The sequence below is a fragment of the Eulemur rufifrons genome, chromosome 20, assembly GCF_041146395.1.
Source record: "Eulemur rufifrons isolate Redbay chromosome 20, OSU_ERuf_1, whole genome shotgun sequence".
Taxonomy (NCBI): Eukaryota; Metazoa; Chordata; class Mammalia; order Primates; family Lemuridae; genus Eulemur; species Eulemur rufifrons.
Window position 1 is genome coordinate 28,631,316 of NC_091002.1, and position 15,016 is coordinate 28,646,331.

The 15,016-nt window shown below is 44.6% G+C and overlaps 1 protein-coding gene across 1 annotated transcript in view; it reads left to right on the forward strand.

Annotated features, from left to right (window-relative positions):
- PANK2 (pantothenate kinase 2) overlaps positions 1 to 8,993 on the forward strand; it is a 29,725-nt gene extending 20,732 nt beyond the window's left edge. The window contains exons 5-7 of the mRNA XM_069495636.1: positions 2,345 to 2,468; positions 4,055 to 4,180; positions 7,956 to 8,993. Coding sequence (XP_069351737.1) covers positions 2,345 to 2,468; positions 4,055 to 4,180; positions 7,956 to 8,006 — 301 coding nt within the window. The 3' untranslated portion in view covers positions 8,007 to 8,993. The remainder of the gene's footprint in view (positions 1 to 2,344; positions 2,469 to 4,054; positions 4,181 to 7,955) is intronic.
- The last annotated feature ends 6,023 nt before the right edge of the window (positions 8,994 to 15,016 follow it).

Consider the following 15,016-nt stretch of genomic DNA (forward strand, 5'->3'; position numbering starts at 1 on the left):
TCTACCAAAAAAAAAAAAAAAAAAAAAAAAATAGAAATTAGCTGGACAACTAAAAATATATAGAAAAAATTAGCCGGGCATGGTGGCAGTTTCCTGTAGTCCCAGCTACTTGGGATGCTGAGGCAGGAGAATTGCTTGAGCCCGGGAGTTTGAGGTTGCTGTGAGCTAGGCTGATGCCACGGCACTGTAGCCCGGGCAACAGAGTGAGACTGTCTCAAAAAAAAAAAAATAAATAAAAAAAAATAAAAGGCCAGGCGCCGTGGCTCACGCCTGTAATCCTAGCACTCTGGGAGGCCGAGGTGGGCGGATCGTTTGAGCTCAGGAGTTTGAGACCAGCCTGAGCAAGAGCGAGACCCCATCTTTACTAAAAATAGAAAGAAATTATATGGACAGCTAAAAATACATATAGAAAAAATTAGCCGGGCATCGTGGTGCATGCCTGTAGTCCCAGCTACTCGGGAGGCTGAGACATGAGGATCCCTTGAGCTCAGGAGTTTGAGGTTGCTGTGAGCTAGGCTGATGCCACAGCACTCACTCTAGCCTGGGCAACAGAGTGAGACTCTGTCTCAAAAAAAAAAAAAAAAAAAAAAAAAAATATATATATATATGTATGTGATTTGCAAACATTTTCTCCCATTCTGTTGGTTTTCTTTTTACTTTCTTGTTGGTGTCTTTTGCAGTATAGTTTTTATTTTTGTTTTTTTCCCTCCCCCCTGAAGTTTTTACTTTTGATTAAATTCATCTTATCTTCTATTTTTTTTAAAAAATAAGAGTTGAATCATCAAATTTATTTAACGTGTATATATGGGAACCTCCAGAAAATGAGAATTCCCTATCTTTTATTGTTCTTTTGGTGTCATACCAAATAAGAAATCACTGCCTAATCTAAGATCATGAAGAATTACTTTTTATTTTCTTCTAAAAGTTTTATAGTTTTAGCTCTTGCATTTAGGGCTGCGATCCATTTTGAGTTAATTTTTGTGTATGAGATGAGGTAGAGGTCCACATTCATTCTTTTGCAGGTGGATATCCAGTTGTCCCAGCACCATTTGTTGAAAAGACTGTTCTTTTCCTATTGAATTCTCTTGGCCCCCTTGTCAAAAATCAGTTGACCATAGATGTTTGGGTTTATTTTTGGACTCTCAATTCTGTTCCATTCATATGTATGTCTGCCCTTAAGCCAGCACCACACTGCCTTGATTACTGCAGCTTTGTATTAAGTTTTGCAATCAGGAAGTGAGTCCTCCAACTTGTTCTTCTTTTTCAAGATTGTTTTGGCTATTCTGGGTCCCTTGAGTTTCCATATGAATTTTAGGACCAGCTTGGCAATGTCTACAAAAAAGACAGCTGGGATTTTGGTAGGGATTGCATTGAATCTGTTGACCAATTTGGGGAGTATAGCCATACACGAAGTCTTTTGATCCAAGAAGGTGGAATGTATTTCCATTTATTTAGATCTTTGCCTACTTTCAACAGTGTTTTGTAGATTTCAGTGTACAAGTGTTACACTCTTGTTAGATATATTCCTAAGCATTTTATTCTCTTTGATGTTATTGTAAGTGGAATTGTTTTCTTAATTTCATTTTGAGATTTAGAGATAGAATTTTTGTGTGTGTGTATTGGGGAAACATGGTTTTTAATAATAGAAAAGGCACTCATACATGCTTCTTTACTAATTTTAGGCACTTAGTAAATGCTATAGATTTCATTTTTTGTGTTTGTAGCATTTGCTCATTGGCTATCACTTTCCTGGTGTTGATTTTTTTTTTTCCCCACCCACCAAACAAGAAACTTAAACTTTTCTGATTTGTTGGCTTTCTGTTCTGGTCACAGTTACTAATACAGCAGTTCTGCTGGTCATGTAGTTCTAAGTACTTTATCTTCTAGGGAAATCTGCTCACTCTGGAACTCAGCTGTCTCTGCTTTGTTTTACTCTGATAAAGCAGTTTACCAGATGTGAATGTGTCCATCTGAGTGGAACAGCTGTGCAGTTGGGATGACTTGCTCATATATGGGTCTTCCTGGAACTGTCTCTGGTTGCAGAAGGAGCATTGGTGCCTTCCAGTGGATCTGATGAGATACTAACTGAATGTGCAAATATCTGGTATCAAAGCTGGATTTCATTAGAACCCACAGGAAAAGCTGTCTGCTCATTTAGAATGCTTGAGAGCTCTATTTGAAGTTGCATTTCTCTTTGAGCAGATGCTCCATTATTGTATAATAAGAAGTTTGAAGATTCGAACAATGTCCTAAAAGCCAATTTTATCTCAGTAAAGTAACATTCAAGTTCTTTTGGTCTGTGTTGCCTTTGGTTTAGCAATGGGATTTTTTCCCCCCATTACAGCTTTGGAAACATGATGAGCAAGGAGAAGCGAGAGGCTGTCAGTAAAGAGGATCTCGCCAGAGCAACTTTGATCACCATCACCAACAACATCGGCTCAATAGCAAGAATGTGTGCCCTTAATGAAGTAAGGGGACATGGATTTCTTTATTTGCTCTAAGGAAAATACTGAACTTACAAATGGGCCCTGCCTTGACATCATATGATGTCTGTCGTCTTCTCAGAACAGTACTTAAATGTAGTTGTGGGGTGGAGTTTGTTTTGGTGCAGAGTTAAAATTCTTCAAGTGCAGATTAATCTTCATTGATTTTTTTTTTTTTTCTTACTGAAGATAAACACTGTTATTGTCTAGAGGTAAAATGACACCTTTTAAGGAGGAAGGTAGGAAGGTAGCCCGTGTTCCAGATAATGGGGACTTTTGGCAGTGATGATGGATAACAGTGCTGAATCTAGACTCCACACTCATCATTGAGCTCTAGAGGCCCTGGGAAGGAATCCAGAGGAAGTCATTGAAGCTGAGAGAAGACTGAGCAGGCCGAGGAATGCCCACCCTCCACCTCAGCAGAGCTGCGTCTTTGTGCTTTCAGCTTCTTTACAGTGCTGCCTTGTAGCATTCAGGTCAAGCAGCATTGTACAGGGCTATGAAAGAACCAAGAATGGGCTGCCCTTGGGGAAAGAGGATCTAGGATCCAGTTGATGCAGTCTTATGGCTTGTCCCTACATATACATTTTAAAATTATTATTTAAATAGATAATCTAGGCGTGCAGATTCAAAGGAAACCTCAAAAGACACAAAAAGATTTGCCTCATTTTTAATTAAAGATACTGTATCAGCACCAATTAAAAATTTCTTCATTTGAATATCATACACCACTTTTTTCTTTATTGCATGTTCCCTTTCCTGTGCTTATGTATTTTAAGATATTTTAGTTGGTGTACATACCAATTTATATTTTGTACTTAAATATTGTACATTTCCTGGTTGTATATTTGATCAAGTTTTTTTATATCATAAATCATTCACATAGAGTTGGGCATTTGATTGCTTGCCAGTAGCTCTGCAGTAAGAATTTTGAAGTGTGAAGCTATTCTTTGGTTGGATTTTAATCTTGATATGGGGTTACGTAGGAGTGAGATTTCTGGTCCAAAGAATTTGACCACGCTTATGAATCTTGATGTGTGTTTTTGCACAAGGGCTGCACCAGTTTAGGTCATCTTTAGCAATGAATGAATGGATTAATTTTACTGCAACTTTACTAATGTTGGGAGTTGAATTTCAGTTAGTATTTTTGCTAGCTTAATAGGTCTAAAATTTTGCTTTCTTTGATCACTAATGAAATTGAATTTTTTCCTGTTAAATTTTTTTGTATAATTTGCCTGTTTGTGTCACTTTCCTTCTTTTGGGTTGGAGTCTTACTATTGTTTTCACTTACCTGTATAGAACTTTTTATTCAATAGTAGTTATTTTTTGTCTCATATGATACAAATGTTTTTCCTAATCTGTTTTCTTCTCCTGTGACATTTTATGGCATGCTTTGCAGTGGGTCCAGAGTTGTCTGGGGATCAAATTTAAGTAACCTTGGACCAACTGGGCTAAACTTGATCAACAAAGTGCTGCTACAGACTATGCACATGGTGTTCTGTTTGGGGTAGCTTATGTGAGAAAACAGAAATTAAGATGAAAACCTAATTGCCTTTTTTTGGTGTGCTCAGAACATTAACCAGGTGGTATTTGTTGGAAATTTCTTGAGAATTAATACGATCGCCATGCGGCTTTTGGCATATGCTTTGGATTATTGGTCCAAGGGGCAGTTGAAAGCACTTTTTTCGGAACATGAGGTAAGCTGACTTGTTTTTTGTGATATGTTACGTACCCAGAGGGCTGCAGGTCACACTGTAGTGGAACTTGAGGTGAAATGGGCTGCAGTGCCCCCCTCTTTCTCTCTCTCTTTGTAATTGTATGATGGGAGTTTTGCTTTGTAATGCTCGAAAGCGATTTCTTACCTGATACAATGCAAGGTAGGTTTGGTTAATTTACTTGTAAGTTTAAGCAATTTTAAAGAAAAACGTCCTCAATGAACATTCCCCTACATTTCCGATGCCATCCTCTTTTCTGAACTATCCTTTATGTTTTTCCCCTTGCAGTGACTCTAACTGCAGTTACTCTGGGTCTTGCTTTTTCATATTTTTGATGCCAGTTTTTATGTATTAGTATAATTCATATGCCATTTATTTAAGATGTTCTAAAAATGAATAGATCAGTAAAAAACATACCAGACTAGAACCGTACTGTCATAAGAACTCAACATGTAGGCAGGCTAGATATGACTAAATGGAAAAGAATCATTGAATTGTTCAACCCAATATACTATCTTGGAAATTGCCCTTTTGTTTTTCCTGTTGGGGGAAAAATGGAACCAGAGCTATGGAAGGGGTTCTCTTCCCTCCCTTTGGTTGCTGGGCAGTTGAACTATTTCAAGTGTTGAATTTTAGATAGCATTATGAACATTTTTCAGAATTATATGTGCATATGTAGTTTAACATCATTTATATGAATTGACAGAAAACAGTAAGATTTGAAATGCTAAAAAAGAGAGAACTTTTCCTTCAAAGTTGCTTTAAGTTTTTCCTTTTAAATTGCTTAAGTTCATAGTTAAAATCCAAAGTATATACATTTCCCATACCAGAAAGCTTAAAGTTTGTCATCCAACTTATTTTTTCCTTGTAATGTTACTACTTTAGTAAATCAGTACCAAATTGCCACTCAGTTTCTTACAGCTCATAATCTTTCTTTATACTTCTTGTTTGTTGTGATCTTTGACTTATTTTATTTTGCTCTGTATTAGAATAAGAAAACCCTATTTAATGTTGTATCTTAGTATAACTTTTCTCCTGCTTAATTTCTACCTCTTGTTGAACCTTTTCCTAGGTAGAACATGGAGATTAGTTTTTTATGGTGACTTTTTTTTTTTAAAAAGAACTTAAACTCTTTATGAAATTTTGTTTTTACATTTTGTCATTCTTCTTGCCCGCTGACTTTGTTTTTTCCCTGTGTTTTCCATTTGCACTCAGGCCTCTGACTATAGTGTTGATTGATCTCTGCACTTACAATCAAAGTTCCTTGAAATACTCTTCTCCCCTCACATGGAATCATTTTAACTTTGGTTGTGAAAGCTTTGTATAGATTCTTCTCAAGCCTTTCTCTTTTCATCCTTTGCTATTCTCATCTTAGCACATTTTAGCTTGTAACAACCTTCTCTCTCTTTCCTTGATAATGGGTTCTGGGCCTTTAGTAGAACTCTATAATGGTTAACTTTGTCTTTATTTATTTATTTAATTAATTAATTTATTTTTTGAGGCAGAATCCCACTCTGTCACCCTGGCTAGAGTGCCGTGGCATCAGCCTAGCTCACAGCAACGTCAAACTCCTGGGCTCAAGCAATCCTCCTGCCTCAGCCTTCTGAGTTGCTGGGACTACAGGAAAGTGCCACCATGCCCGGCTGATTTTTTCTATGTATTTTTAGTTGTCCAGCTAATTTCTTTTTATTTTTTAGTAGAGACGGGGTCTCGCTCTTGCTCAGGCTGGTTTCGAACTCCTGAGCACAAACAATCCGCCTGCCTCGGCCTCCCAGAGTGTTAGGCTGGGCGCAGTGGCTCACGCCTATAATCCTGTTTTTATTTTTTTATTTTTTTTTTTTTTTGTTGAGACAGAGTCTCACTTTGTTGCCCAGGCTAGAGTGAGTGCCGTGGCGTCAGCTTAGCTCACAGCAACCTCAGACTCCTCGGCTTAAGCGATCCTACTGCCTCAGCCTCCCGAGTAGCTGGGACTACAGGCATGCGCCACTATGCCCGGCTAATTTTTTCTATATAGATTTTTAGTTGTCCATATAATGTCTTTCTATTTTTAGTAGAGACGGGGTCTCGCTCAGGCTGGTCTCGAACTCCTGACCTTGAGCAATCCACCCGCCTCGGCCTCCCAGAGTGCTAGGATTACAGGCGTGAGCCACCGCGCCCGGCCCTGTTTTTATTTTTAAATTGTAAAATAAACCACAGGTACAGAAAGCCTCATAAACAAAATGGGTCAGATGTGGTGGCTCATGCCTGTAATCCCAGCACTTTGGGGAGGCCTAAGTGGCAGGATCACTTGAGGCCGGGAGTCTGAGATGAGCCCAGGCAACATAGTGAGACTCCGTCTCTACAAAAAAATAAAAGCATTAGATGGGCGTGGTAGCACAGGCCTGTAGTCCTAGTTACTCAGGAGGCTGAGTAAGGAGGATCTACTTGAGCTCAGAAGTTCAAGGCTGCAGTGAGCTATGATCCGTCCATCCAGCCTGGGTGATGGAGTGAGACCCTGTCTCTGAAAAAAACTCAACAAAACCAAAATGTATAGCTAACTATTGTAAAATGAACACCCTTGCATTTGTACACGCTCACTGTGACGGGGGTTCCTGAGCCTTGCTCAGCAGTGCCAGTCCTGTAGCTGCTGGCAGCCTCATAACAGGCGGTGTGGCTGGCCTTTTTAAACTGAGAAATAGTGACAGGGCAGGCTTCAGCCTCTCTGGTCACTTGTTTCTTGAAGCTTTTCTTGAAAGATAGAATGTACCAAAAGTCTCTGATATATCATAAATAACTACCATTCTTTTTCTAAATCCACAAGCAAGTCTTTGGGGAATCTCTCCATATTCCTTTTTAATGATTTCTTTTTAAAAGTAGTTTAGTACCTGATATCTCATGCTTTGGAGACCTTGATGGATTCTGTCTCATTGTAGGATTCTACTCTGATTCCTTCTGGCATTCTTTTTCTTTCAGTGTGGATTTTGTCATCTTCTTTAGTATTTTATCCTTGGTTTTGGTTTTGGGTTCTGGTTGCATTTGACCTGGACTACTTACTCTGTGGTACTTGTCCACTTGCAGCTGCTGCTTCTCTGTCATCTCTCAGGAGCTTCTGTGGTGCTTCAGCCTTTGCTCTGCGCTTCTCTCTTCCTGTTGACTCAGGGCACTGTTATCTACACCTGGGCACAGCTCCTTGGCTGTGCGGGCACCTCAGCCTTCCACAGACTGTAGGGCACCCACCTGCCTTGCTCTCCACACCTCTTGTTCCCGTGTCCCTATTCTCAGGGCTGTATCGCAGACCTCCCTTGCTGCCCGCATCCCCTCCTTAGGTGAGTCTTGAATCCATTCTGCCTCCTCCTCACTCTCCCTCCCACTCCAGCCCAGTCAACCCTCCCCCCCCAGCTTCACCTTGCTTTGTTGGATTTGATGTCCCATCTCACCATCATTGCTGAGTTGTCTGGAAAAGTTCCAGGCCTCTGCTGGTTCTTAGGTTCTCATTCCCCAGGACAAAGTCCAGGTACCATCTCTTACCAGAGTTAACTGAGCCGCTGCTGGCCTCAGCTCCTGTAGTCCCCACTGCGGGTTTGGTTTTGCTCTTATCACAGTGGTCTGATATGCCAGGGGTGTCCTGTACATCCACCCTCCCTCCCCAGATGGGAAGCTCCGGAAATGGGTGTCAGGAGTTAAGAGCAGTGTTGACTTTAACGCTAGTAATCATAGTTATGGTAATTTAAATAAATCTAAGGAAAATTGCTCTTATTTTTGGTGTATTTTCTTTCAGGGTTATTTTGGCGCCGTTGGAGCACTCCTTGAGCTGTTGAAGATCCCCTGATTTTTACCTGGGGAGGGGTTCCCGGAACTTTTCACAGTGGGATCTGTGGACTTTGGTTTTTTAAGAGACTTAACTCAGTTTTATGATTGTGTACTACCCGAATCAAAGCAAGAAAGGACAAGTGTATTTTTCTAAGCCATCAAGATAAATCCTTAAAAATTCAGTCTAAACTAGCAACCAGGAAAGAAAGATATTAAAAACAACAAGTGGACCATGTCGAGGCAGTGTGGGATTTGCTGTATGTAAGCTGCTCTGCAGTGTAGCACTGCTAAACCTGCTGTGTGCTTGTGAAATCTCAGCGTCACTCTCTGGAGACATTTCAGGGCCGAGCTGTTCTGTGTTCAGCTGACTGTGGTTTTGTGTCCTGTTTGAACTTGCTAAATGTAAGGCAAGCTGCCATGTGCTATAATCTAATCACAGGTTTGTCAATGTGGCCTTGGAGATTATCTGTGCATTACTCTGGTTTGCATTAAGCCTTTGTGTGAACATATTCAAAAACATGTTTTATTTCAAGGTTCTTTTACAAACTTAATTGAGCAGGTTAATTCTGTACCTGAAACTTGACATGCAATTTTTGTAAAGGCAGTTTGATGTCACCTTACACTGTAAATCCTGGGAATGTCTGGAAAGATAGGACTTCTGAAAAGAATTTCCTTGTGGGGGGGCGGTTATTTATCTGACGAAAGCGGGTAAGGTGGTAGAAGCAGCACAGTCTGGAGACTAACACCAATTGATACCTCTTCAGGGGAGCGCTGAAAATCTGGTTACTCTTTCAGGCTGAGTAGAAAGGAGGGATTGAAGTATCCATTGATGACCTCTCCTGGTGGGGCGGGGCTTCCCCAGGGCACTGGTGTCTGCGCAGAAGCCTGCTTGAGGAGAGAGTGACAGGGTTCAGCTGGCATTTTGGTTGAACCTTTTCTTTCTGCTGTGCAGAATCATCTCCTGGGGGGGGGGAGTACAGCTTTTATATCTTAAATGGTGCCTGCATTGCTGTCGAAGGCAAGGAAGGGCCCGTGCAAAGCCTTGGAAACTGCAAGGAAAACCCCACGGCTCTGCTTTTTGTAGAGTGGGGTTTTCTTTTGGTGGGTGGGCAGGGTGCTGGGGGAGGGGCTGGGTGGGCAGCAGAGGTGCTGTGTCCGCTGTCCCGGCCCCTCCCCCAAGCAAGGGGAGCTTGGATGTGAGGGCAGGGTCGACTCACTGCTGTTGCCCAAGGGGCGGCCACCTTGCTGCTTTTTTGCACGTATCTTGGCACATCTTGGGTGTGGGTGCCGATGAGCCAGGGCCTTAGCATGGGCACAGAGCAGGAGGGATGCAGCAGGGAGGGCGATGGTGTCCCCTGGACCGTGGTGACTCTCATCCTCCGCTCCTGCTGTTCCTTGCAGGCTCCTGGCAGAGCCACCTCCGAGAACCTAACCCTGTGTCCCTCTGCCCTTCTCTGCACCCAGCTGCATGTTTGGTGGCCACCAAAGATGGACCACCATCCACCCACTTCTGCCACATGGGTGCTTCTCAAAACCTGTGCCCCAACTGCCTCCTCCCTGGGAAGGCTCCTATGAACTTGCTTCTTGGGGAGGCCTGGGCCTGCCTGTCCCTACTGTATTCAGGAGGTGTGACCAGTGCTCTACTGGGTCAACTCATTGAGCCCTCGCTGTTCCTACAACGTAACAGAGAAGGAAACCGAAGCCCAGAGGGGCAAACCTGCCCAAGTCCACTCAGTTGGGAAAGGGCAGCTCAAACCCAGGCCTGCCTGGCCCCAGCGCTTGAGTGAGGAAGACACTGCCCACTCCCCCTTCTCCACCTGTTGCCTTCCTCCTCCCTGGACCCACCACTTACCTCTCCTCTGGAGAAGCTGCCCCGTTTCCTCACTTTCAGCACACCTGTCACTCCACGGGAGGGTTCTTGACGCATCACCAAGAATGCCAGGCTGCTGAATCCGAGGGATGTTTCAGGGCCTCATCTTTCTCAGTTCTAACGTGGCACACCCCTCTTGCCTGTCCTGCCCTCCAGGCTGCTTCTGTCTCTGCCACCTTGGCAGGGGTCTCTGTCACCTCTGATATGGCAGATACTGCCTGTCCCCAGGCTCAGTCCTAGATGTTCCAAAGCAGTGGTCAGCACTCACCTGGATTCCCAGGGAGCACCCCAGCTGGCCCTGGCCTCTGAGCTCCACCTGGACACTGCCTTCACTTGTGGCTCTCCAAGGCCCACTCTGCAGAAATGTCCACATCCTTGTCCCAGCTTACTGTTGTGTCTCCACCTTCAGCTGGTGAGGTGCCTGCAAACTCAGTCTCCAGTTGCCATTGCTGCCGCCCTGTCTTCTCTCAGCAGCTGTCCCTTCTGTTTCCACCTCATATTTCTCCAACTAGAGGCTTCAAGGGGGACTGTGGCCATGATCCAGGTGAGAAAGGAAGGTGGCCTGAAGATGGAGGTGCGGATGACCAGGGTGGAGAGAAAGTGCTGAGGGCTGTGGGGATGTGGTGACTAGACATGGGCGGGAGGGGGCAGGGAGGTGACACCAGGGCACTGGGCTGGGTGTTAGGCTGCCTGATGTTGAGATACGAAATAGGCACTGAATATTTGGGCTGGGAGGAGACAGCTGAGGAGGATGTGCACGTAGGTGGGTAAAGTGAGGGGATTTAGTGAATTCTAAAGTAGAGTAAGAGAAACAATGAAGAGCTGGGCAGTGAAGGAAGTAGCTGCAAAGAAAACTGAAGACAACTCGGAGTGGGGCCGCCAGGGCCTGCCTGTGGCTCAGGAGATGGGAGAGCAGCTCTCTACGCACCTGGATTAAGAGGTTGCCCAGATTTGGCTGCAAGGTCCTGGCTGGCCTGGATGGGTGCAGTTTCCCTGAAGCTGTGGGGTAGAAACAACTGCCAAGGTCCTAGTCAGGAGTGGGGAGGAGACTGGCAGTAGCCACAGCCACAACTCTGGACCCAGAGATTTTTTTTTCTCCTCCTACTTCTAGGCATGGGATACAGCTAGGAGGTTAGGTTGGGGCAAGCCCTCAGGGTGGCGTGGCCTATGGAGAGACCGAGCTCAGTTCTACTTCAAATTGCACTCAGCACGGGTATTCACGTTTGCAGAGCTTAAGTGGTGTGTGGGTGACTGAGTTCAAAGGTACACATTCAAGTATTTTGAAAATCTTTATATTTACATGTGTTTAAGTCAATTACATGCATGTTTTATTTTTTAAACAAGACTGATTAGCAAAATGCATTAAAATTTTAAAATAGCACTTAAATATACAAAAATATAGCTTACAAAAAACTGCGGATGTTTAAAAATATTCTGCTGCAGAATTCTTAGCGTACAAACACGTCTATGAAACCTGAGGCTCAGCATTTCATAAACCTTTTTTTGAGGGAGTGTACAATATCTAGTGAATAAACCCCAGAGGATAACCAACAAGACTAAAGTGCCACCCTTCTCAGCAATGATCTGTCAAGAGATCCAGAGACAACAGTTACCAGCAACACTCTAGGAAGACTGGCTGTCACTGGGAGGGACTTCTAATACTGGCCATACCTGCCCCACCCGCTCTGGCAGGGGCCCGGGAAGAAAGGGCAGATGGAGAGGAACGTGTGCAGTGGGCCTGAGGCGCAGGCCTTCCAGGCTTGGACTGGCACGGGAGCTGAGGGCTTCCTCGAAGCGCAAACAAGTCCCCTGACACTGGTGGGGCCCATGCGGTAGGTACAGCATGTCCCTGGAGCAGGGAGGGTGCTCTCCCTGACCACAGAGCTGGATTGGGAAGCCAAGAGTGCTGATGCTTGGTCTAAAAAGCGGAATAAAACTGTTTGCATCTTTTAACAATTTGGGTTCTAAGGCTGAACTGGGAGCAAGCTCCTCTGGTTTTTCTCCTGGTATTCTCATTCAAATGGAAGCACAGTCTGTGACACATGGGATCCTTTGTTACTCATAAAGGGCGATAGCCTGGCATTTCCCAGGTTATCAAGTGCATGTTTCACCAGAATTCAGACATCCTGAATCTAGACATGTTCACCTCCTTGAGAAATTCATAATAGCTACCGGGGAAGACTAACCTAGGGCCACAGATTCCACAAGTGCCAGATGGGTGGGGTTTATACACTGAATTTCTTGAGTTTCAGGTTGGGGCACAGTTTTAATCCAGGTAGAGATCTGGGCTGCCACTGGGCGTGGGGGAAGGCATGCCAGGGAGCAGGTGAGCCCCGAGAGGCACTGGGCAGCTGCGGGGAGGCAGGAGTCCATATCCCTTCCCCTAGGGCTGCCTGGAGGAAGCAAATTTAATATTTGTCCCCACAGGAGATGAAAATTAACAAAAACCTTTATTTTGGTAGGATAATTTCTGTTGTCAAATGGAGAAATGGTGAGGGGGAAATTCTGTAAAACTTTTCAGTGTGTAAAGAACGGGGAGGGTGGGGAGCAAATTCATGAAGTGGCACAGAGGTATTTACAGTTCATGAGATTTGCTTCCACTTGCTCAGCAGCTGAGGCATCTGCCCACCAAACGGAAGCTTTCAGTTGCTGCTGCTCAGGAGCAGCAGCGCAGGAGCTCACCTAAGAGACTTCACCGCTGGACTTTGGGTCCTCCCTTGGAACTGGCCAAGATGGAGGGATGGCAGCTTGTCCAGGCACCTGCAGAGGCTGCTCACAGCTGGGGGACTGGCACAGCCTGCTCTCGAGTGCCCTGTCACAGATCAGAAAGACGATCCCAAAAGCTCTGGTTGTGCTTTCAGATTAGCTGGGCATTTGCAGTACGGGAGGAATTTCAGTTTGATTTGTATAGAAAACTAGAATTCCAGCATGTTGCAATCAAGTAAAAATGTCTTACTCAAAAGGCATATCATTGCAAAAACATTCCCCAATTCTGGGTTCACCTTTTACAGATACTCTGATTTCTGGGATGGCAGAGTCCAGGGATACAAGTCTGTATCCCGTAGCCCAGACCAGTGTTCCTCAAATATACTTGTCTGGTATCACATGAGTAAAAAAGGAGAAAAATTACATACACATTCATAAATACACACGTAAGTGTATATGCATAAATCATCTGGAAGGACACCCAAGGAACAAACTAATAGTGGTACTCACAGGTAAGCTGGGCTTGGTGGTGGTCAGGCATGCAAGACTTTTAATTCCTTTGTAACTTTCGTGAGCCATGTGAATGGACTACCTATTTAAAACATTAAGATGGGAATACTCAGCTCCGAGCAGCCAGATCAGAGTGCTGTGGGCAAAGGTAGATCGTGGTGACCCAGGAAGAGGAGAGGAAAGGGAGCCAGGCGAACCCGAGCCCCAGGGAAAGGCCCTGTGGCTCATAAGTCTCCTGGGCGGAGGTTCCATTCCTACCGTGACAGCAGAGGAGCCCATGTGACCTGGGTGATGATAGGTGGTATCAGCAACACCATGACCCCAGGCCTGCTGCCCACTAGGCTCTGGACACAGGCTAGTCCTCATAAGAGGTGGCAAGAAGGACATTGTTTTTACAGTCCCTGCGTGGTGCATAGGGAACAGGCTCTCAGAGGCTCACCTGCAGAAAGGTGCAACGCTAGTGATTGGCAAGGGGGCCATTCAGATCACTCCAAGCACTTGTTCTGCTTTGAGCTTTGGGGATACCACCTATGTGCATTTCATAATTCCCAGAAAGCCTCTCAGGAAACTAACTCCTATAGTTCAAAGTAGCTTCCAGCAGGTTCAGGTCATGAAGATACCCTGCTTTGAAGTGACGAGGCCCGAGGCCATTCATCTGATGATCCAATGGGCTCAGCACCGGGGACAAGGATTTTCATTTGTCAAGAACAGGGTATTTGCTATGGTGCTCACACGGCAATAATAATCTCCAGGGATTAGGAGGTTGGGGGGGGGGGGCGGGTAAACTCACAACTAAATGGACGCGGTGAGCATTGTAGAGGGGGAGGGCATGCCTCTAATCCTCGCTTGGGTGAGGCAAAGACATAAAATGTACCCTCATAATATCCTGCAATTAAAAAAAACAAAAAAAACAAGATATTTGGTAATGGTGAGAGGTCCCCTGGATCTCTCAGCCCAGACTTTCCCAGGGGCAACATGCCCCCGCTTGGCCATTCCTATCTTGTTTTGCTCCCTGCTAGGCAAGCACCGGCTATAAGGATCTCATCTGTCAGAGACAGACTTAACAAAATCACATTTGGTGAAGAAAAACAGCAGATGTCAACTTCTAGTGTCAGGCTGGTTTTGCTCTTATTTCTAAAGCCAGCTGAATTTAGCTGTCCCCTCTAGCAACAACTAGGTAATGATTCAGCCACTCATGGAGTCCAGTAAGGTGCTGCGTTATTCTTCACTAACTCACAGCACACCAGTAACATCCAATCCTTGAGTTGCTTGAGACATATTAAGACAAAGCACACCAGCCGGTAGTCCAAGAGCAGACCAGAGTCCCCTACATGTTAACAAAAGGTCTCAGTAATTCCTGGACATAGATGTGGAAAGGGTGGCCCCACCATGGAGTTTGAGTCTGAGCCAAGAGAGTATACAGGGATCTTTAACTCATTCTTTGAAAAACAAAAACCTGGATGGATTGTCCTTGAAACAAAAAGCTGTGATTTTGATCAGAATTAAAGGAAGTTGTAAATTAAAAGGCCTGCCTTTTGCAGGCACAGCAATGCAGATGCGCAGGTGAGTCCTGGTGGAGGACCCAGATGTGGGAAACACACACATTCAGATTGTGTTGCTGAGAGTTGCAGAAACCACTGAGTGATTCTGTGATTCGGGGCCTGCTGCAGAATGGCACCAAGCTGAGAAAGGGGTGATGACTGAGAGCAGAAGCAACACTGTCACAGCTCCAGCTTCCCGCCCAATTCTAGCAAAAGGAATGCATTTTAAAAAGCACTCCACATTCACAAGTGCCAAGAAAGTTACGTCAGTGGCACCTCATCTGCGCAAAGCAGACCAAGATGGTGCCCAGTGCAGACAGACTGCAGAGCGCTCCTGTGCTTTCCCCTAATGGCCAGAACTATTCGGGCTGTGCGCCTCTGGTCCATTGCTCCGCATCAATC